The sequence below is a fragment of the Oncorhynchus nerka genome, linkage group LG12, assembly GCF_034236695.1.
Source record: "Oncorhynchus nerka isolate Pitt River linkage group LG12, Oner_Uvic_2.0, whole genome shotgun sequence".
Taxonomy (NCBI): Eukaryota; Metazoa; Chordata; class Actinopteri; order Salmoniformes; family Salmonidae; genus Oncorhynchus; species Oncorhynchus nerka.
In genome coordinates, this window is record NC_088407.1 from 20188371 (window position 1) to 20210603 (window position 22233).

Below are 22233 nucleotides of genomic sequence, written 5' to 3' on the forward strand. Positions count from 1 at the left end.
CATCGAAAGATCTCCACCATGTGTGGAGAGTACCCGGTTGAGCTCAACAAAATGTAAATAGCAGAGGTGCAGTAGATATGCGCATGAACTCATTCATCTGAAAACATAAAATTAAAAAGCACTTGTCACTCACCCTATCAGAACATCTCTGAAAGTAGTGCAATTCTCTCATTTTCCAGACTGTGGTTTCTCCTTTCGGATGCTGCAGACAGTAATTGACTTCTGCTTTTTTCTGGGATTTTTTCACATTCAACACTGGCAGATATTCGTCTTGGGCCTTGTTCTTTAGTGAATTTATCGTCACCTCAGCACATCCCAGGCCTCTTAGGGTGAGGGGTCCTCTCAGGATCACTCACCCTGTGTCCACCATCCTGCTTTCCTCACTGGAAACTTGGCACCTGAAACACTGTAGTGGGTTTGAAACAAAAACTCACAGGATAACAAATAGCCGAGCATGACTATCTGGCAACCTCAGAACAGACAGGGTCAGTGAATCCATGTGCTTTTGGAACACTTCACATGATATGTCACATGGGGATTTTCAAGTGATGACAGTACCCTTCACATGTGGATTCAAATTAGTCAGAATAACTGATAACTAAAATAGCAGTCCCAAGTGCAACATAATGGCACCAGAGGGGATGGTCACCGTTTTACAGGCTCCTGACCAATTGTTCATTTTGTGTTTTTTTATGCAGTTTTTAACTTGTTTTGTACATAATGTTTCCGCCATTGTTTCTAGTGACCGAAAACTGCTTCTGGACATAAGAACAGCAATTACTCACCTCAAACAGGATGAAGATTTTTTTTTTTTTAAATGAGTCGGCCGTGAAGACCATTAGGCGGGTAAACAAGGACATACAACAATCAATGCTGAAGCAGGAAACAGAGCGGGGAACCAGACATATATAGGGAAGGTAATGACAGAGGTGATGGAGTCCAGGTGAGTCCAATAATCACTGATGCGTGTGACGGGGGAAGGCAGGTGTGCGTAATGATGGTGGCAGGCGTGTCCAATGCTAGGGGCCTGGCGCCCTCGAGCGCCAGGGGGGAAAGCGGGAGCAGGCATGACAATAGGAGTATCTAGTTCTTTATTAACTCCTCAACACAGAATAGCCGCATGTGCACACTGCCTCAAATATTTTGGGAGAAAATATTTATATTTTATTCAGCTTTGTTCAATTGTATTGTCACGGTTGTAATAATGAGGATACCAAGGCACAGCGTGATAAGTGTACATAACTCTTTTAATAAAGAGAGAACCCTGAACAAAACGTGAAGCTATATTACTAGTGCAAACAGGCAACTAAACCTAGAATAACAATGCACAAACTATCCCAGGAATATGGCTACCTAAATATGGTCCCCAATCATAGACAACGATAAACAGCTGCCTCTGATTGAGAACCAATCTAGGCAACCATAGACATAAAAACACTAAACACCTAGACAAGAAAACCCCATAAACATACAAAACCCCCTAGACAATACAAAAACTACACAAACCACCCTTGTCACACCCTGACCTAACCAAATAATAAAGAAAACAAAGATAACTAAGGTCAGGGCGTGACATGTATACTTGATACTATAAAATAATATAAAATAATGCCACGGAATGATGAGCAAATTTTGCCTGCTAAATTAACTAGTATATCCCACAGCCATTTGGCATAGCCATATCAGGACAACTCATAGTATGCTATTCTTTTCTTCTGAAATTGACTAAATTTCTGCATACCATGCATCTTTAGACCTGTCTAAAATATATCATGGATTATTGTGAAGGTGTAGGCTATATTACATGGCTTTACATCACGCCCTGGCCATAGAGAGGCTTTTATTCTCTATTTTGTTTAGGCCATGGTGTGACTAGGGTGGACATTCTATGTTCCTTTTTCTATGTTTTTGTATTTCTTTGTCTTTGGCCGGGTATGGTTCTCAATCAGGGACAGCTGTCTATCGTTGTCTCTGATTGAGAACCATACTTAGGTAGCCTGTTCCCACCTGTGTTTGTGGGTAGTTGTTTTCTGTTTAGTGTGGTTTGTACCTGACGGAGCTGTTGTTTCTTGTGTTCAGTTTAATTAATAACATGAACACGCTGCACCTTGGTCCTCACCTTCTTCCACCAATGGCCACTTTATTTGACATTTTAAAATGTCTCGTAGGCTATGTGTAAGCCAGGAGATTAAAAATGTGTTTATGTTAATTAACAGTCAATTACCGTGAGACTGACAGTTCTTATTTTTGACAATCACCGGCTGACAAAATGTTGTGACCGCCACAGCCCTAGTTATTACTGACTAAAGGTGTCTGACTTTAAAGTAAGCACACTGTCATGTGATGTAGAGTTGTTATGGATGCGTTTTGAATGACCAAAGGGGTCTCACTTCAGACAAAGTATTACAGGACACATAAAGTGTCAATAAATAGCATAGAACCTTCCGTTGATTTCTGAAGGTTGTCATGGTTCACAGGTTACTGTAGGGTGTGAGAGGTATTTAGATGGGTAGTTGGATCTGCCAAGATTGTGTGTGTGTGTGTCAGAGCCAAGATGGTTTGGAGGAGTCCAACCTGAGACTACCTAGTCACCAGGTATTCCTCTTCTGTTCCCAGGCTGGACACCAGGGCTTGATTACAAACTGCTACGATGGCGGCAACATTTTTTGGTCTGATCTTTCAGTGGGAAGAGGGTGAATGTGTCAAAGATCTGACTGGGTCCAGCACCACACGGTATGGCTCGTTATATTGTTGTTTGTGTACTGAGGAACATGTAACTTGGTTCCAGAAGAAAGCCAGGTTGACATGTATTGTCATGTGGCAGGTTTACATGTATTGTCATGGATCTTGCCCTGGTAGTAGAATTGAGCGATTGCCACTGGATGGGCCAGCTGCAAAGTCAAAATTGGCTTAATTGTAAAAATATCCTGAAAACGAAAATGTGCTTTTTGGTCTTAATCTAAGGTTAGGATTAAAACCGAATTTTATGACTTTGTGGCTGTGCCATTTAGTGACCACTCTGATGAGCTGCCTCAAGTACATAAGTCATCCCAATAAATGCCAACCTACGTGTGTTTGTGTGCGTGTGTGTTTGCGCTCTCTGTGTATGTGTTTGCGCTCTATGCTGTGTTTCTCTCTCTGTGTGTGTGTGTTTGCGCTCTACGCTGTGTGTGTGTGATCCTTCTGACTCATAAAGAATGTGTTGTCCCTTTCTCTTGCTCCAGAATGCATAATGGAGGAGAGGTGCCAAGGCTTTGGGATGTCTTGACATGAGAGAGGCCTTGGATTGAAGCAGCTCAAACAGGCTCCAAGTCAGGCACCAAGATGCCCAGAACAGTTCCCTTTTACAGTTTAAGGACGCAACACTTTATTACACAGTACCTAAAACATGCAAGGAGACATGCATGGAGACTGTCTTTGCAACATGTGTGCTGTTATCTCTGAGACAGACATAGTCTCATCTAGGGTGCAACTTATAAGCACTTAGTATTAGCCATATACAGAATCCCACAGTTTGACCAACTTTGGACAAACAACATTCCATTGATTTCGGACATTAATTCATTCATGTTCATTCATCATTTAGGAAGGAAATAAGTATGGTATGTAAAAAGAGAGATGGGTCATTAATGTAACCCAAGATCAAGATAAGGTTCTGGAAATTCTATCCCCAGATCCACAGCAAGAGCCATCATCAGACCAAAGCAATATGAACCACATAGATAGTGGTAATGCAATAATAATAATATATATAGTAGTATTGTAATAATATATAGAGGTCATGTTATAATATATAGTGGTATTGTAATAATATATAGAGGTCATGTTATAATATATAGTGCTATTGTAATAATATATACTGGTATTGTGATAATATATAGTGGTAATGTCATAATATATAGTGGTATTGTAATAATATATAGTGGTAATGTCATAATAGATAGTGGTAATGTCATAATATATAGTGGTATTGTAATAATATATAGTGGTAATGTCATAATATATAGTGGTAATGTCATAATAGATAGTGGTAATGTCATAATATATGGTGGTAATGTCACAATATAGTGACGTTGCCATTCTGCCCTTGAGCAGTTAACCCCCCAACAAAAAACCTCTTCCTCGGGAAGCGATGACATGCACATTGATTAAGGCAGCCCCCTGCACCTCTCTGATTCAGAGGGATTGGGTTAAATATGGAAAACAAATTTCAGGTGAATCCATTCAGTTGTGCAGCTGACTAGGTCTCCCCCTTTCCTCTCCCAGATTCCCCAGCGTTTGGCTGTGGAGGAGCAACACAATCCCTCTGACGCTCTAAGCATGCCATAACCCAACTGATCCCCTAGTCACATGCACTGGGAGGTGGCATCCAATGTCTTGGAGAAAGAAGCCTTGGGATTCGAGGAGCTCGAACAGGCTCCAAGCTTAGAACATTCCCCTTTTTACGGTTCCAGGTTCTTGACCTTCTCTGCTTCAAGTGTAATACACAGTACAAACTACAGAGAAATGAATACAAACACAGAGCAATTATTTGAGAAAACAAGTCAGGAAATAATGAATGATGAGAAAATGTTATGGGCAAACAAAGAGAATATGGGAGAATGACAAGATGCAGTCAGTGTAGGTCATTGTAAGACACATCTCCATCAACTAACATAACCAGAAAGGTATTGCATGGTAAAACTGGGGACATACTGTTGTAACTCTGAATCGAAAAATGAAATTAAAATTGTTATTATTAGTCCCTACCGTGGGACAACTTTAAGGGATGAGAACATGGACCAGAAACAGAGACAATTACTTATGGTTTACTGTGAGGTCTGATCTGTATGACTTCAGGCGTTTATATATAGCAACGTGTCTGGTTGAGTGGGGGTTTATAAATGGTTCTGTCAAACAGGAGTTAGAACACACAAGAAGGGGGAAGGGAAGGAGGAGACAACGTAGATACCTGACCCTGTAGAGAGTGGGGAAGAGAAAACTGCACTAAGATCACACACAGTCAGTCAGATAGCGAAGGCTGAGAGCTTTTTTTAGTGTGGCTACACATTTGTGTAGTGTTTTTTATAAAAATAAAAATAAATGATATAATAGTAAGCTGTATGTGTAGGGAGGCAGTGTTGGACATTTGTTGAGATAAAGACTGTTGCTGTTGGAAACGATGGCTTTATCTGGACCATGCTTCCAGGGGGGTTTGGAGGCTCTATGGAGGCAAGATGAAGAATTTAGGGGGGATAAGCACAATATAGATCGAGATGGAGAAGAGTGTGCAGGAGAAGTGAAAGAGAAGGATTGTGGGGATCAGGTGAACACAGAAGAAGAAGATAAAGATGATGAAGCATTTAGAAGGGAGGAAAACAGTCAAATACATCTAAAGAGGGAGACAACTGAAGAAGAGGAGGATGAGCTTCAAGAAGTGAAAAAAGAGTGGACAGCTGTTGGGGGGCAGAAAGGTGGAATAGAGGATGTGGATTCAATAAGGGTATATGGCAGAGACTCCTATACAAGAGACATGTTCCAAACCCTGCAGCAGCTCAGGGACTCCTCTCTCCTCACTGACCTGACTCTGAGCACTGAGGATGGGCAGCGTCTCCACGCTCACTCCCCTGTCCTGGCTGCTGTGAGCACCCTTGTCCACCAGAGACTGCAAGAGAGGGATGAGGAGAACGAGAGGAGAGATGTTGACATGTATATACAGACAGAGATATCCATCAGTCTGGGTCCTGAGGTGGGGCTTGTGGGGCTGGCAGGGGTGCTGGAGTTTGCCTATACTGGGGCCTTAGCAGTTCTGAACAGACACACACTGGCCCAGATACAGGCTGCAGCTACAACACTAGGGATCCCCAGAGTTCTACAACTCTGCAGTGAAGAGGAGGAGAAGATGAAGAAGGGAGTAGAGACGAGGGCAGAAGAGAAGAAGATCTCTGCTGAAAAACAGATGAAGGTCAGTCTTCAGTCCATCAGACAACTGTGGACAGAGAGAGTGGGCTGTGATGTAGAGCTGGAGGTTGGTGGGGCATCATTTCATGGTGAGTAGACTGAAGTCAAAATACATCACGACTATGTACTGTAGAATGATACAGGAGACTATTTATTTATGGGGGCTCATCCTGGATCGAACTAAATAACCCCTAATGATGGTAATCATGTTGTTTTTGAGCATATGATGTTAAATATGATGTTAAAGGCCCAATGCAGCCCGTTTAAAATAAATGCTCAATATCAAATTGTTTCTGGTAACAATTAAGAACCTAACTGTAATTGATTTAAATGGTGAACAAGAAACAAAAGTATCTTCTTAGCAAAGAGCAATATCTCAAACAAGAATTTAGCTAGTCTGAGTAGGATGGGGAAAACAGAAAATGAGCTGTTATTGACAGAGAGGTTTGAACTCACTTTCATATTGGTGTATTACCTCATTTGCCACCTGGTGATGTCACCAGGCAGGTCAAAACCCTAACACACCAAAACAGACAGAAATGTCAGGCAGTCTTTTCAAACCGCTCCTACACTAAAATTGCATTATCATATTTTCACAATTTCACAGTATAAATCCAACCTCATAGTGTGGAATTATACACTGAGTGTACAAAACGTTAGGAACTCTTTCCATGACATAGATTGACCAGGTGAATCCAGGTGAAAGCTAGGATCCCTTATTGATGTTACATAAATTCACTTCAATCAGTGTAGATGAAGGGGGGGAGACACGTTAAATAAGGATTTTTAAGCCTTGAGATAACTGAGACATGGATTGTCAGGGCGGAAGGGTAGCCTAGTGGTAAGAGCATTGGACTAGTAACCGGAAGGTTGCAAGTTCAAACCCCCGAGCTGACAAGGTACAAAGCTGTTGTTCTGCCCTTGAACAGGCAGTTAACCCACTGTTCCTAGGCCGTCATTGAAAATAAGAATTTGTTCTTAACTGACTTGCCTAGTTAAATAAAGGTAAAAAAAAAAAAATTGTGCCAATCAGAGGGTGAATGGGAAAGACAAAATATTTAAGTGCCTTTAAATGGGGTATGGTGGTAGGCAGAGGTGTTGACTTGAGCCAAATGACTTGGACTCGAGTCAGAAATATGATGACTGCAAATTGACATTGACTTTAACACCAATGACTTGGACTTGAGCCTTTTGACTCGACCTGACTTGATACCCTCCCCAAGCCCAAATATAAAACATTATGCTATTAAAAAAGTGTGCAGCGCATCAACTCTTCATTTAACCGATTACATTTTGAATCGGACAGCAGCCAATCAATCTGTGCCAGCTGAGAAAAAGTTGTGCGTGGCAGTGCAGAGGAACGTCAGCGGGTGAATTCAGATGGAGCCCATGGAAAGATGACACCCCAAATTATTATTTTTGGATATAAAGATACATTTTAGCAAAGGTGTCAGCTAGAGATGACGTGCAGGAGCATGCCGGGATTTGTAGTCTTGCATGATGTCTACTTTTATGCTAATTATAATGTTTGAATCTGAGAGTAAATCGAGCTGAATATATTGATAAAAGTCACCTTGTACGAGGGAGATTTACATGGTTATCGAAACGTCAAGCCAGGGTAAGCCTACACAAAACACAGCCCTTATTTTTAAGAGTTTCTAAAAATCCACTATGAGAAAAATGAACGGCAAAAGTAAGGATTGGAAACATTTCCCTGTTTGACCGCTAGGTTTTATGGGTATTATGACACCTCCACTCTTGGGCTCTATTCTCCTGCTAGAATGTAAGATAGGCTATGTATCTTCTAGTGATCTATTCAGGGCACAACTTTCACTGGGGACTGGGGTATATGCCCCCCCCCCCCCACATTCTGAAATTGCATTTTTGTCTCCCCCAGTTTTACCATTGGAATGTGATACAAACGAGGCAACGGTGTGCTTTAGGACCATGCGGACACATCCAAGAGGTCGAGTAGGCTGTTTGGAGTTTTTATCCGACTGGATAAATAAAATAATAATCATGTCCCCCCCCACTTCTAATTCCAAAGTTGCGCCCCTGGATCTATCTAAATGAGCGACAGGGAAATCCTGCTGGTTTGTCAGTCTGCTGTCTGTCCCGCCTCTCGGTACCTGTATTATTTTTGGGCTCTGTGGTTGGCTGTGCGTTGTGGTTGGCTGCTGTCACATTTATTATGTAATGTAAGTGGTAACGATGATTTGAAATCTACTCGTGTTGTTTTGTGGAACATTCATTTATTTGATTTAGCGTGTTTCATAGGCCTATATAGCCAGCCACGGAGTCGGGCACATAGGTCATTTACTGTACTTCGATTGACGAACAAACAGCTTGTGTTGATTAGTTTATAAAAGGTGTCGACCTGACTAAATACATGGTATTGCATTGGGACAAGTAAACAAAATACCTTGTTTGTATTTTCCTAGTATTCTAAGCCCATGTCGAGACTTAGCACTGACCGCTAAAATGACTTGTCAGTGTAGCCTAGTGATGGGTAGTGTTGTTTGGAATTAAGGACTCTGTCTGAACAAATCTTTTAGGTGACTGGGACTGATCACATTGGTGGCAGACTTTCATTTGGCTCCCTAATTTGCATACTGCTAGGCTACTACTGCTTTTTGGCGATAATCTGTAGATAACCCAGCTAGCAATGAGGAAGCGGCCCAGAAGCGGCCCTCTGGGCCCTCAGGGGCCGGAACTGATTTAATCGGCCCGGAATCGGGTGTCGGACTTGGCCCGGAATCAAAATGAATGACTACCCAAAATCGGCCCAAGTCCATCGGGCCGTTTCCGTCTACCAGAATTCTACCGAATTTGCCTGCATCTTACCAGACCCCCCCCCCAGAAGCGGCCCGATGCATATATATGCATATATATTTTTTTTTTTACCTTTAACCAGGTAAGCTAGTGGAGAACAAGTTCTCATTTACAACTGCGACCTGGCCAAGATAAAGCAAAGCAGTGCGACACAAACAACAACACAAAGTTACACATGGGATAAACAAGTGTACCGTCAATAACACAATAGAAAAAAAGAAAGTCTATATACAGTGTGTGCAAATGGTATGAGGAGGTAAGGCAATAAATAGGCCTGTGTAGCAAGTAATTACAATTTAGCAGATTAACACTGGAGTGATAGATGAGCAGATGATGGTGTGTAAGTAGTGATACTGGTGTGCAAAAGAGAAGCAAAGTAAATAAAAACAATATGGGGATGAGGTAGGTAGATTGGGTGGGCTATTTACAGATGAACTATGTACAGCTGCAGTGATCGGTTAGCTGCTCAGATAGCTGATCTATGATCTGATCTGATAGCTGATCTATGATGTTTAAAGTTATTGAGGGAAATGTAAGTCTCCAGCTTCAGCAATTTTTGCAATTCGTTCCAGTCACTGGCAGCAGAGAACTGGAAGGAAAGGCGGCCAAAGGAGGTGTTGGCTTTGGGGATGACCAGAGAGATATACCTGCTGGAGCGCGTGTTATCGTGACCAGTAAGCAGAGATAAGATGGAGCTTTAACTAACATAGACTTATAGATGACCTGGAGCCAGTGGGTCTGGCGACGAATATGTAGCGAGGGCCAGCCGACTAGAGCAGTGGTGGATGGTATAATGCACTTTGGCAACAAAACGGATGGCACTGTGATAGACTACATCCAATTTGCTGAGTAGAGTATTAGAAGCTATTTTGTAGATGACATCGCCGAAGTCAAGGATCGGTAGGATAGTCAGTTTTACTAGGGTATGTTTGGCGGCGTGAGTGAAGGAGGCTTTGTTGCAAAATAGAAAGCCGCTTCTAGATTTGATTTTGGATTGGAGATGTTTGATATGAGTCTGGAAGGAGAATTTACAGTCTAGCCAGTCACCTCGGTATTTGTAGTTGTCCACATTTTCTAGGTCATACTGCCGAAGGCTGCCTTGTCTCGGGCCACATTACGTCAGCGGAGTCTGACTCTCAGCCGAGTCTGACTCTCTGCCTGAATCGGCCCAGTACCACTGTGCTAGCTGGGAAATGATGATAAAACATTCGCAGAAGATGTCAAATCATTACTACAGGAACAATAGGTAGTGGAGAGAGAGCGTCGTTCTGTTCCAAAATAAGATAAAAGAAAACAGATTGAAAGTTATAAAAGCTAATGTCATGATACTTATATGGTATTATTCACCCCGCTCCTCCGCTCTCTCCACTGGCTTCCAGTTGAAGCTCGCATCCGCTACAAGACCATGGTGCTTGCCTACGGAGCTGTGAGGGGAACGGCACCTCAGTACCTCCAGGCTCTGATCAGGCCCTACACCCAAACAAGGGCACTGCGTTCATCCACCTCTGGCCTGCTCGCCTCCCTACCACTGAGGAAGTACAGTTCCCGCGCAGCCCAGTCAAAACTGTTCGCTGCTCTGGCCCCCCAATGGTGGAACAAACTCCCTCACGACGCCAGGACAGCGGAGTCAATCACCACCTTCCGGAGACACCTGAAACCCCACCTCTTTCAGGAATACCTAGGATAGGATAAAGTAATCCTTCTCACCCCCTTAAAAGATTTAGATGCACTATTGTAAAGTGGCTGTTCCACTGGATGTCTTAAGGTGAACGCACCAATTTGTAAGTCGCTCTGGATAAGAGCGTCTGCTAAATGACTTAAATGTAATGTAAATGTATTAAAGGTATTGATAAAGTCCTACTGATTTGATTAAAGTGTCGACAATGGAGTGAGTAGTTAACTGCTGCTTTCTGTGTAGCAAAGTCCATGCTTAACACCTGCTTCATTATTCAATCACACCTGTAGGTCTAGTCATGTTCACCTAACTTTCTATTAAAGTGTGGGTGCACAATCTCAACAGGGAATCCATGTTTAACCTTTTTTTTTAATTTTTTTGCCTAAATAAACTACATTGAAAAAGTAGACTAGATTTAGTTTACGCCACAATAAATGTAATTCAAAGGGCTGACTAGACTCGTTTTTCTGACTAGATTACTAATCTACCGCTTTACCTCAAACTCCCACCCACAGTGATTGATTGACAGGTTTGAAACCCTACCAACTATGTAAGCCAAAGTCATCCTGCCCCCTCGCCTGACAATCCCTCCCACAGTGATTGGTTGATAGGGCAAACTATTAATTAAAAATAAAAGTGGTAATTCATATCTTACAGTAAATATGACTTACATCTCAAGAGAAGAAAGGTTTCATTACTTAGAAAGTATTCCTGATCATATAGGCCAAGGCTTAGACGTTATCCAAAACAAGTAACAACCCACTGAATTCATACATTTTCAGGATTTTTTATTGCAAAGTCATTTTATTGCAGTCATTGTAAAGTTGTTAAAGTATTCCAAATGTAGCTGTGTATTTTGGATGGAATCAAGGCATTAGAATGTACCAGAGGCCACCAAAATAGAGCTCGGGCTATCACCTGTACTGTTCTATTTGGCTGGCTACTCCATATACTTACGGAAAACACGGAAAATAAGAATAATAGGCTGATATATGAATATTATTAGTATATTAATATATAACAGCATAATAATAATCAGATTTTATAATGAGAACGATTTAAATGAAATGTTAATTGTATATTTGTTTTGTTTATTGTTGGGGACTCGTTTGGGATCAAAACAAATGGTAAGGTTATGCCTTTTGTCTTATATCTAAATTCATAAGAGTCATCATTAACCAGATGTGAAAGTAGTCTATATGAGCTACCTGATGATAACAACAATATTCAATTTCCTCTTCTTTTTCCTGACTCAAGTCCACAGAGTGCTCTTGTCTGCCAGTTGTGACTACTTCAGGGGAATGTTCACCAGCGGGATGAAGGAATCCCAGCAGGCCTGTGTGGCTCTTCCCTTCCTGGAGGCCTCAGAGCTGGAGGCCCTGATTGGCTACTCCTACAGCGGGTCCCTCCCCCTCAGCTGGGGGTGTGTCTTTGAGATCACCTGCATTGCATTCCAGCTCCAGTTCCAGCCCGCCCTCTTGCTGTGCCTCGACTTCCTGAAACAAGAAATGGACGCCCACTCCTGCCTGGATGTGGCGTCTTTCGCTGAGGCTTATGGCATAAAGGAACTCCTTGAAGAGGCCAACGACTTTGTCCTGAGACACTTCCAAAATGTGGCAGCCACCCCTAAGTTTCAGGACCTGCCAGTCAAGAAGCTTAGAAAATACCTGAAAAGCAACTCCCTCTTTGTGCCCTCTGAGCTTGTGGTCTTCAAGGCAGTGGTGGTCTGGATCGAGGCCTGTCCCAGCGAAAGGCTTAAACTCACCAAAGAGCTGATGAAGAACGTCCACTTTCCTCTCATGACATTCAAGGAGTTCGGTGAAGTTAAAACCGCAAAACTGTGGACTGAATGCAACATAAAACGTCTCTATCAGACTATGCTGGAGGACTTTCGCTCTTATCACGTTGCATCTGAGACCCTGTGCAGGATCTACCTACCAAAGGACAGCCTAGTCTTGGTGGGTGGAGACCAGATCTCTGCCGACTTTATCCGGCGAACCCCTAGTCGAGAACTGTGGTTTGGGAACTCTCTGAGGAACTACACAGGCGTTGTGAAGACAGTTGAGTGGAGGTTGCTGGGAGAGATGCCAAATCCACCAAGGTTAAGTCACGAGTTGGCTGTTGTCGCAGGGAAGTTGTACGTGCTCGGGGGACAGAGTTATAAAGGCATGCTTGGCGTTCTAAACTCGGTCTACAGGTGAGATAAGAACTTTTGGGTTTGTATCTGCTAAGTAATGAGTCCTTTAGGTATTAATATTTTTTACACATTTATGTTTTTACATGATTTTCTTCCTTCACCTCTCATTCTTTGTGTTCTTTCAGATATGATCCGCTTCAGAACCGCTGGGAGAGATTGGCCAACTTGCAGGAGAAAAGGTGTCATTTTTCTGTGGTTGTTCTGGATGAGATGATATATGCCATTGGAGGGTACGTTGATCCAGAAACGAACCTGGATAGTGTGGAGCGCTACTGTCCAAATACAGATTCCTGGAGGTAAGGTTTTTCTTTGGGAGGAATGGTAACACAGAATCACTTGCGGTAATTACTGGTTCCATTGGAAATGGTATGTAACTTAAGTAAAACTTTGTTTCTTTGTTGCTATCTTTACCAAATGTGGCCTTCCCTGTTAGCTTTGCCAAACCCTTGGATATGACCTTGAGTTGCCATGCTGCCACACTGTTGGATGGAGAGGTCTTCATCTCAGGGGGGTTCGACTGCAAGTACCACTGTCTGGTGTCCATGTTCCTGTACCATCCTGAGAGAGGAACTACCTACCTGGCAGAGATGAGCCAACCTCGAGCCCATCACTGCATGGAGACTTTAAACAACCATCTTTATGTGGCCGGAGGAGTCACTGTTGATGAAAACATGATGTCTATTGACCAGCTGGCCTGTGAGGTCTACGACCCTGTTAGTGACTCCTGGAGCGCCCTCACGCCCCTGGCCGTCTCCCATGTTGGAGCAGCCTCTGTGGTTCTGGAGGGGATGCTCTATGTGCTGGGAGGATACTGCCAAGAGGACTACAGGGAGACCAGACTGGTGCATCGCTATGATCCCACCATCCAACTATGGGAGAATATCGGCGAGATACCCGGACCTAACACTGACATAAGAGCCTGTTTGCTCCACCTGCCCAAACACTTGAGACAATGAAACATCACTATACATCCCATAACACCACACAAAATAATATTCCATTACATGACCCACACCTTACTCCACCAGTATTCTTAACTTAAAGTACACCAGTATTCTTAACTTCAGTAACTTAAACATGTTTATTTCTCTCCATGTGCAGGCTATAAGTGAAGTACTAACAAAACAGGAAGGTTATTACAATTTCAGGGTGGCTTCATGTGTTCCTGGGAAATGAGAAACTGGGAAGTCATACCTCTGACATGAATGTGTTCACTTGACTTTGAACGGGGACAAATTATTTTACCAATAATATTTTAGCTAGCTTGATAAACTAGCTAAAATTGCTAATAATAAAGTTAGCTAACTTGCTTAACATTGACATATATTAAACTAGCTACATTTGCCAACATTTGTCCAAAATCGTTTAAAATCGTTTGATCTACAGCATGGTCTCATTCGATTTAACAAACAAAGCATCAAGGTAATGAATTCATGTTTTTGTGCCTCAGATTGGAAACCTAGTGTGCGCAATTGTATAGGATAGACTATTGCTCAACACCCAACGCTCTTCCCGATCAAGGCTACAATATGTAACTGTATGGGCAACCAGATTAAATTCACATAGAAATGGGAGTTATAGATCTGTCATTGTCATTGAAAACAAGTCCAAGAAAAAAGTACAAAAAATGTATGAATTCACTACTGTAAATCCCTCTGGATAAGAGCTTCTGCTCTGTTGTATGTGTTTAATTTGGATTTAGCCTATTTTACATTCAGTATTGTACACCAGCTTCAAACAGCTGAACCTCCCCTCCCCTCCCATGGAGCCGATGTTCTGGATGCAATCATCAGAAGAACGAAAGATTACATACAGTTTTCATACACCACCGCACAACAGGTCAAGAGGGGTTTCTTTGCCAACAATGGGTTCCCAGATACAAACGAGCCAATGATAAGTTATGTGATGCGCAAAATATGCGGCTGACTGTGGTGGCAAGGTAGCCAGGTGGAATGCACAACTCGTTCATTCTGCAGAACAGCATTGTTAGCCTATACGTTAGCCTACACGCCTACAGGAGTGAGCTGTTGAGGATGGATGGCTTATTGGTGAGTGTTGCCTACTCATTTGAAGTATATTTGCCATTGCTAAAGCAAATTGAATTGTCTTATTGGTCCTCTCTTTGTCTCTATGTTTGAATTTTTACTGGTCAAGCCACAACTGAGCGTGCCAAATAAATGCTGTACTCAATCTCCGACACGATTACCTCTGTCTCGTCCACCTTTTTTTGTTGCGCCATTGTATTTCATGGTACTGCTTTGTATATCCCTTGGGCTTTTACGGGATGATTTTGATACATGGTTTTACTAAAGGCGTTTCGAAATGCAAATAGCCAAAGTTGTGCAGAAGCACTGAGGCTAAAAACAATTGGTATTTATCAATGGTTATCTCTTACAGGTGTGAGTATGATGCTTGTAGGATTGTTTGATAAATAACACTTGTTCTATGCATACAAACATTCTAAATTCAGCTTGTAAGTAGTATTTCAGAATAGTTTCTATGCAATATTGATAAATGAGGCCCCTGGTGTGGTTATCTGAAGTACCCACGAAGGCCACTAAATGTTATACAATCAGATAGGAGTACAAATACTAGATAGTACTATACATATAGATGTATTTCTAATAGAACAAAAACTCAAAAAGGGAAAAACTATTGAAAAATGAAGTGTTAGTATAAGGAACCCACAGTCAGAAAGAGAGCATTACAACGGGGAAGAAAGAAGACACACATAGAAAACTATAAACATACAGAACCAGGAGACGTCTGGAAAACAACTAGATAAAAGGTTAAAGGGGAACTGCAACAGCTGATTCGGCCATGTTTTTTGGCTTGCACCTCAAGAAATGCTGGCGGCCATGACAGGTGCCAAACGTGAGTTGGCTTGGGGGTCAGTAGCCTACAGAGTAATATGAGCAGAATGCAATTGCTGAACTTATGTAGATATTCTAAACAAATGTTTTAATTGCTTTCAAATGTAGTAGCAGGTTCATTTGGAATGAACAATACCACAGAAGCAGTGTTCTGCTAATATAACAGTGTGAACCTTTCATTGTCATTCCCAGCCGATACAGACACTGTGCCTATCGGGATTTTGTCTGGTGGTAATGGGGCTACCTTGGTGAACATGTCAGAGTGGTCATACCTTCCTGTTTGGTGTCATGTATACAACAGGAGTTCCCCGATCCTGGTGCAGAACACACAGGGTTCCCCCTCCCCATAATGAAGGAGACCTTTCAATTCAATAACAAAAAAAGACAAGTAAAAGTAGTCTAGTAAAACGTTTATGTTGAGTGCCAGGTCTGTCTGTCAGTCAGGACTCCATCACATCATCATGCAAGTCTCCATGTGCTGGCTCCATAGATGCATCTGTGAACACACACACAGTCACGGTTCTATGACCGATGGCACTTAGAATAGGTGATATCTGACAAACAAACATATACTATATTGAAATTTGAACAGGTCAGACTAAACCTACCTAATTGTGGTTTCCCCATCAACGACCATTGGGGAACAGACTGGAGGCAGGGTCTTTGCCAGCGCCCCATTGATGGGCATGGCAACGTATATCATCAAAGATGCTGGTTGGTCACACACAAACGTGTGCACTGATTGCATTATTAATGGTGGTGATGATTAGCCTGCTGGAACCAACCTGATTGCTGCGTTCGCCTTTCTACTTTCTACTTCACTTCAGATATCGTTATTGGTGAAGGGACATAGAATGCCAAAAGCAGTAATCAGGTTGGTTCCACCAAGCTAAACTGTTTTGACCTTTGACCAGGTAAAACGTGACCAACCTGATTCAAGTGTCTTCCCTGTTCCATTTGTAGGAATGCTCACAGCGAGGGCATGTCTGCGTGATGGCTCAGCCACACATGTCCCGTGTGGTTCAGTTGGTAGAGCATGGCGCTTGCAACGCCAGGGTTGTGGGCTTGAGTCCCACGGGGGACCAGTATGAAAATGTATGCGCTCACTAGTGTAAGTCGCTCTGGATAAGCGCGTCTGCTAAATGACTTCAATTTAAAATGTAAATGTGACGTTCCCTTTGCTGGTGTTCTCTATGTTGCATGTTTGGCTGCAAACTGGACATCTCTCAAACAACTGCAGCAGGCAATCCTCATAAACAATGTGCAACCCTCATAAACAATGTTCCTCATCTTATGAGTTGGTGTTGAATGGGAGGGTCTATGACAGGCTGATCCAATAGATAGTCAAGTGCTGAATTGCATTTTGTTATAAAAAAAAGAACAAAGATTTTTGATAATACACCAAAATTGTATCTGATTGGCTGGGAAATGAACCTACTAGTTTATCCCCATATGGAAAATGATCATAATCAAATAAGAACCTTGTATGGCAGAAGAAGATCATTTGTACAAAAATCAAATACGAATCTGGTAAGATGTTGCATGTATTGCCTTACTGTACTGTATGTTAGTGGTGTATTGGCATACTGTATGTTAGTGGTGTATTGCCTTACTGTACTGTATGTTAGTGGTGTATTGCCTTACTGTACTGTATGTTAGTGGTGTATTGCCTTACTGTACTGTATGTTAGTGGTGTATTGGCATACTGTATGTTAGTGGTGTATTGGCATACTGTATGTTAGTGGTGTATTGGCATACTGTATGTTAGTGGTGTATTGGCATACTGTATGTTAGTGGTGTATTGCCTTACTGTACTGTATGTTAGTGGTGTATTGGCATACTGTATGTTAGTGGTGTATTGGCATACTGTATGTTAGTGATGTATTGGCATACTGTATGTTAGTGGTGTATTGGCATACTGTATGTTAGTGGTGTATTGGCATACTGTATGTTAGTGGTGTATTGGCATACTGTATGTTAGTGGTGTATTGCCTTACTGTACTGTATGTTAGTGGTGTATTGGCATACTGTATGTTAGTGGTGTATTGGCATACTGTATGTTAGTGATGTATTGGCATACTGTATGTTAGTGGTGTATTGGCATACTGTATGTTAGTGGTGTATTGGCATACTGTATGTTAGTGGTGTATTGGCATACTGTATGTTAGTGGTGTATTGGCATACTGTATGTTAGTGGTGTATTGGCATACTGTATGTTAGTGGTGTATTGGCATACTGTATGTTAGTGGTGTATTGGCATACTGTATGTTAGTGGTGTATTGGCATACTGTATGTTAGTGGTGTATTGGCATACTGTATGTTAGTGATGTATTGGCATACTGTATGTTAGTGGTGTATTGGCATACTGTATGTTAGTGGTGTATTGGCATACTGTATGTTAGTGGTGTATTGGCATACTGTATGTTAGTGGTGTATTGGCATACTGTATGTTAGTGGTGTATTGGCATACTGTATGTTAGTGGTGTATTGGCATACTGTATGTTAGTGATGTATTGGCATACTGTATGTTAGTGGTGTATTGGCATACTGTATGTTAGTGGTGTATTGGCATACTGTATGTTAGTGGTGTATTGGCATACTGTATGTTAGTGGTGTATTGGCATACTGTATGTTAGTGGTGTATTGGCATACTGTATGTTAGTGGTGTATTGGCATACTGTATGTTAGTGATGTATTGGCATACTGTATGTTAGTGGTGTATTGCCTTACTGTACTGTATGTTAGTGGTGTATTGGCATACTGTATGTTAGTGGTGTATTGGCATACTGTATGTTAGTGATGTATTGGCATACTGTATGTTAGTGGTGTATTGGCATACTGTATGTTAGTGGTGTATTGGCATACTGTATGTTAGTGGTGTATTGGCATACTGTATGTTAGTGGTGTATTGCCTTACTGTACTGTATGTTAGTGGTGTATTGGCATACTGTATGTTAGTGGTGTATTGGCATACTGTATGTTAGTGATGTATTGGCATACTGTATGTTAGTGGTGTATTGGCATACTGTATGTTAGTGGTGTATTGGCATACTGTATGTTAGTGGTGTATTGGCATACTGTATGTTAGTGGTGTATTGGCATACTGTATGTTAGTGGTGTATTGGCATACTGTATGTTAGTGGTGTATTGGCATACTGTATGTTAGTGATGTATTGGCATACTGTATGTTAGTGGTGTATTGGCATACTGTAGTGTTAGTGTATGTTAGGTGTATTGGCATACTGTATGTTAGTGGTGTATTGGCATACTGTATGTTAGTGGTGTATTGGCATACTGTATGTTAGTGGTGTATTGGCATACTGTATGTTAGTGATGTATTGGCATACTGTATGTTAGTGGTGTATTGGCATACTGTATGTTAGTGGTGTATTGGCATACTGTATGTTAGTGGTGTATTGGCATACTGTATGTTAGTGGTGTATTGGCATACTGTATGTTAGTGGTGTATTGGCATACTGTATGTTAGTGGTGTATTGGCATACTGTATGTTAGTGGTGTATTGGCATACTGTATGTTAGTGGTGTATTGGCATACTGTATGTTAGTGGTGTATTGGCATACTGTATGTTAGTGGTGTATTGGCATACTGTATGTTAGTGGTGTATTGGCATACTGTATGTTAGTGGTGTATTGGCATACTGTATGTTAGTGGTGTATTGCCTTACTGTACTGTATGTTAGTGGTGTATTGGCATACTGTATGTTAGTGGTGTATTGGCATACTGTATGTTAGTGATGTATTGGCATACTGTATGTTAGTGGTGTATTGGCATACTGTATGTTAGTGGTGTATTGGCATACTGTATGTTAGTGGTGTATTGGCATACTGTATGTTAGTGGTGGCATACTGTATGTTAGTGGTGTATTGGCATACTGTATGTTAGTGGTGTATTGGCATACTGTATGTTAGTGGTGTATTGGCATACTGTATGTTAGTGGTGTATTGGCATACTGTATGTTAGTGGTGTATTGGCATACTGTATGTTAGTGATGTATTGGCATACTGTATGTTAGTGGTGTATTGGCATACTGTATGTTAGTGGTGTATTGGCATACTGTATGTTAGTGGTGTATTGGCATACTGTATGTTAGTGGTGTATTGGCATACTGTATGTTAGTGGTGTATTGGCATACTGTATGTTAGTGGTGTATTGGCATACTGTATGTTAGTGATGTATTGGCATACTGTATGTTAGTGGTGTATTGGCATACTGTATGTTAGTGGTGTATTGGCATACTGTATGTTAGTGGTGTATTGGCATACTGTATGTTAGTGGTGTATTGGCATACTGTATGTTAGTGGTGTATTGGCATACTGTATGTTAGTGGTGTATTGGCATACTGTATGTTAGTGGTGTATTGGCATACTGTATGTTAGTGATGTATTGGCATACTGTATGTTAGTGGTGTATTGCCTTACTGTACTGTATGTTAGTGGTGTATTGGCATACTGTATGTTAGTGGTGTATTGGCATACTGTATGTTAGTGATGTATTGGCATACTGTATGTTAGTGGTGTATTGGCATACTGTATGTTAGTGGTGTATTGGCATACTGTATGTTAGTGGTGTATTGGCATACTGTATGTTAGTGGTGTATTGCCTTACTGTACTGTATGTTAGTGGTGTATTGGCATACTGTATGTTAGTGGTGTATTGGCATACTGTATGTTAGTGGTGTATTGGCATACTGTATGTTAGTGATGTATTGGCATACTGTATGTTAGTGGTGTATTGGCATACTGTATGTTAGTGGTGTATTGGCATACTGTATGTTAGTGGTGTATTGGCATACTGTATGTTAGTGGTGTATTGGCATACTGTATGTTAGTGGTGTATTGGCATACTGTATGTTAGTGATGTATTGGCATACTGTATGTTAGTGGTGTATTGGCATACTGTATGTTAGTGGTGTATTGGCATACTGTATGTTAGTGGTGTATTGGCATACTGTATGTTAGTGGTGTATTGGCATACTGTATGTTAGTGATGTATTGGCATACTGTATGTTAGTGATGTATTGGCATACTGTATGTTAGTGGTGTATTGGCATACTGTATGTTAGTGGTGTATTGGCATACTGTATGTTAGTGGTGTATTGGCATACTGTATGTTAGTGGTGTATTGGCATACTGTATGTTAGTGGTGTATTGGCATACTGTATGTTAGTGGTGTATTGGCATACTGTATGTTAGTGATGTATTGGCATACTGTATGTTAGTGATGTATTGGCATACTGTATGTTAGTGGTGTATTGGCATACTGTATGTTAGTGATGTATTGGCATACTGTATGTTAGTGGTGTATTGGCATACTGTATGTTAGTGGTGTATTGGCATACTGTATGTTAGTGGTGTATTGGCATACTGTATGTTATTGGTGTATTGGCATACTGTATGTTAGTGATGTATTGGCATACTGTATGTTAGTGATGTATTGGCATACTGTATGTTAGTGGTGTATTGGCATACTGTATGTTAGTGATGTATTGGCATACTGTATGTTAGTGGTGTATTGGCATACTGTATGTTAGTGATGTATTGGCATACTGTATGTTAGTGGTGTATTGGCATACTGTATGTTAGTGATGTATTGGCATACTGTATGTTAGTGGTGTATTGGCATACTGTATGTTAGTGGTGTATTGGCATACTGTATGTTAGTGGTGTATTGGCATACTGTATGTTAGTGGTGTATTGGCATACTGTATGTTAGTGGTGTATTGGCATACTGTATGTTCGTGATGTATTGGCATACTGTATGTTAGTGATGTATTGGCATACTGTATGTTAGTGATGTATTGGCATACTGTATGTTAGTGGTGTATTGGCATACTGTATGTTAGTGGTGTATTGGCATACTGTATGTTAGTGGTGTATTGGCATACTGTATGTTAGTGGTGTATTGGCATACTGTATGTTAGTGATGTATTGGCATACTGTATGTTAGTGGTGTATTGGCATACTGTATGTGTTAACGTATATGGCTTATGTGGAAAATACAACTGGATACATGATTGTGGTGATTGTCTTACATAGATGTGGTATGACAGATGTGAGACAAAATATATGAATCATATAGTCCCTCTATGAATATTATCAGTAAAGTGTATGTTCTGATAATGTAAACTCTACAACATTTGGTTGTCCTAATAGGTTTCATATTGTTTTTATAACTCAACATACACTGAGTGTATAAAACATTAAGAACACCTTATTTAATGATGAGCTGCACCCCAGTTATGAGTTTTGTATATCATTTGTATATAAATGATATACAAAATTATATTCAGATTTGTATATAATGTGTATGTACATTTTCATTTTCAGGTATGAATTTCCACGGTTAGAAAACACATGCATTTTATAATAAGTTTGCAATAGTTTGTATTTGTTCCTATATAAATGCTGCAGGTTACAATGTAGGAATCAAATAAAACCTTAACCGGTCCATTATAAGGGAAATAATTATGAACATTCAGCAAACTGTTAAGTATAACATATTTATTAACAAATGAAGAGGTCCTGATGATGCCGAACCGTCACTTATACAGTGCTGGAAATGTTTTATCTCAAAAAACAAATCTGTACCAAACAAGGATGATAGCCCTTAATAAATATTTCCCTGAAATATTTCAGCAAGTGTAGTACAGTGCATTAAAAAAATACATCTAGATTGTGAAATAGGTTTACTGTATG

The 22233-nt window shown here is 41.0% G+C and overlaps 1 protein-coding gene across 1 annotated transcript; it reads left to right on the forward strand.

The window, feature by feature from the left end:
• The first annotated feature begins 4934 nt into the window (after positions 1–4934).
• Positions 4935–14846, forward strand: LOC115137922 (kelch-like protein 33). The gene is made up of 4 exons (XM_029674229.1): positions 4935–6029; positions 11705–12644; positions 12770–12940; positions 13078–14846. The coding sequence occupies exons 1-4, from the start codon at positions 5162–5164 to the stop codon at positions 13598–13600; spliced, it is 2502 nt and encodes an 833-aa protein (XP_029530089.1). The 5' UTR covers positions 4935–5161; the 3' UTR covers positions 13601–14846.
• Positions 14847–22233: the final 7387 nt, after the last annotated feature.

Excerpts from the sequence above, each read along its gene's own strand:
- LOC115137922 (XM_029674229.1), top strand. The coding sequence starts at position 5,162 with ATGGCTTTATCTGGACCATGCTTCCAGGGGGGTTTGGAGGCTCTATGG. Across the intron at positions 6,030-11,704 it reads TGGTGGGGCATCATTTCATG|TCCACAGAGTGCTCTTGTCT; the intron begins GTGAGTAGACTG and ends TCCTGACTCAAG. Across the intron at positions 12,645-12,769 it reads GTTCTAAACTCGGTCTACAG|ATATGATCCGCTTCAGAACC; the intron begins GTGAGATAAGAA and ends GTGTTCTTTCAG.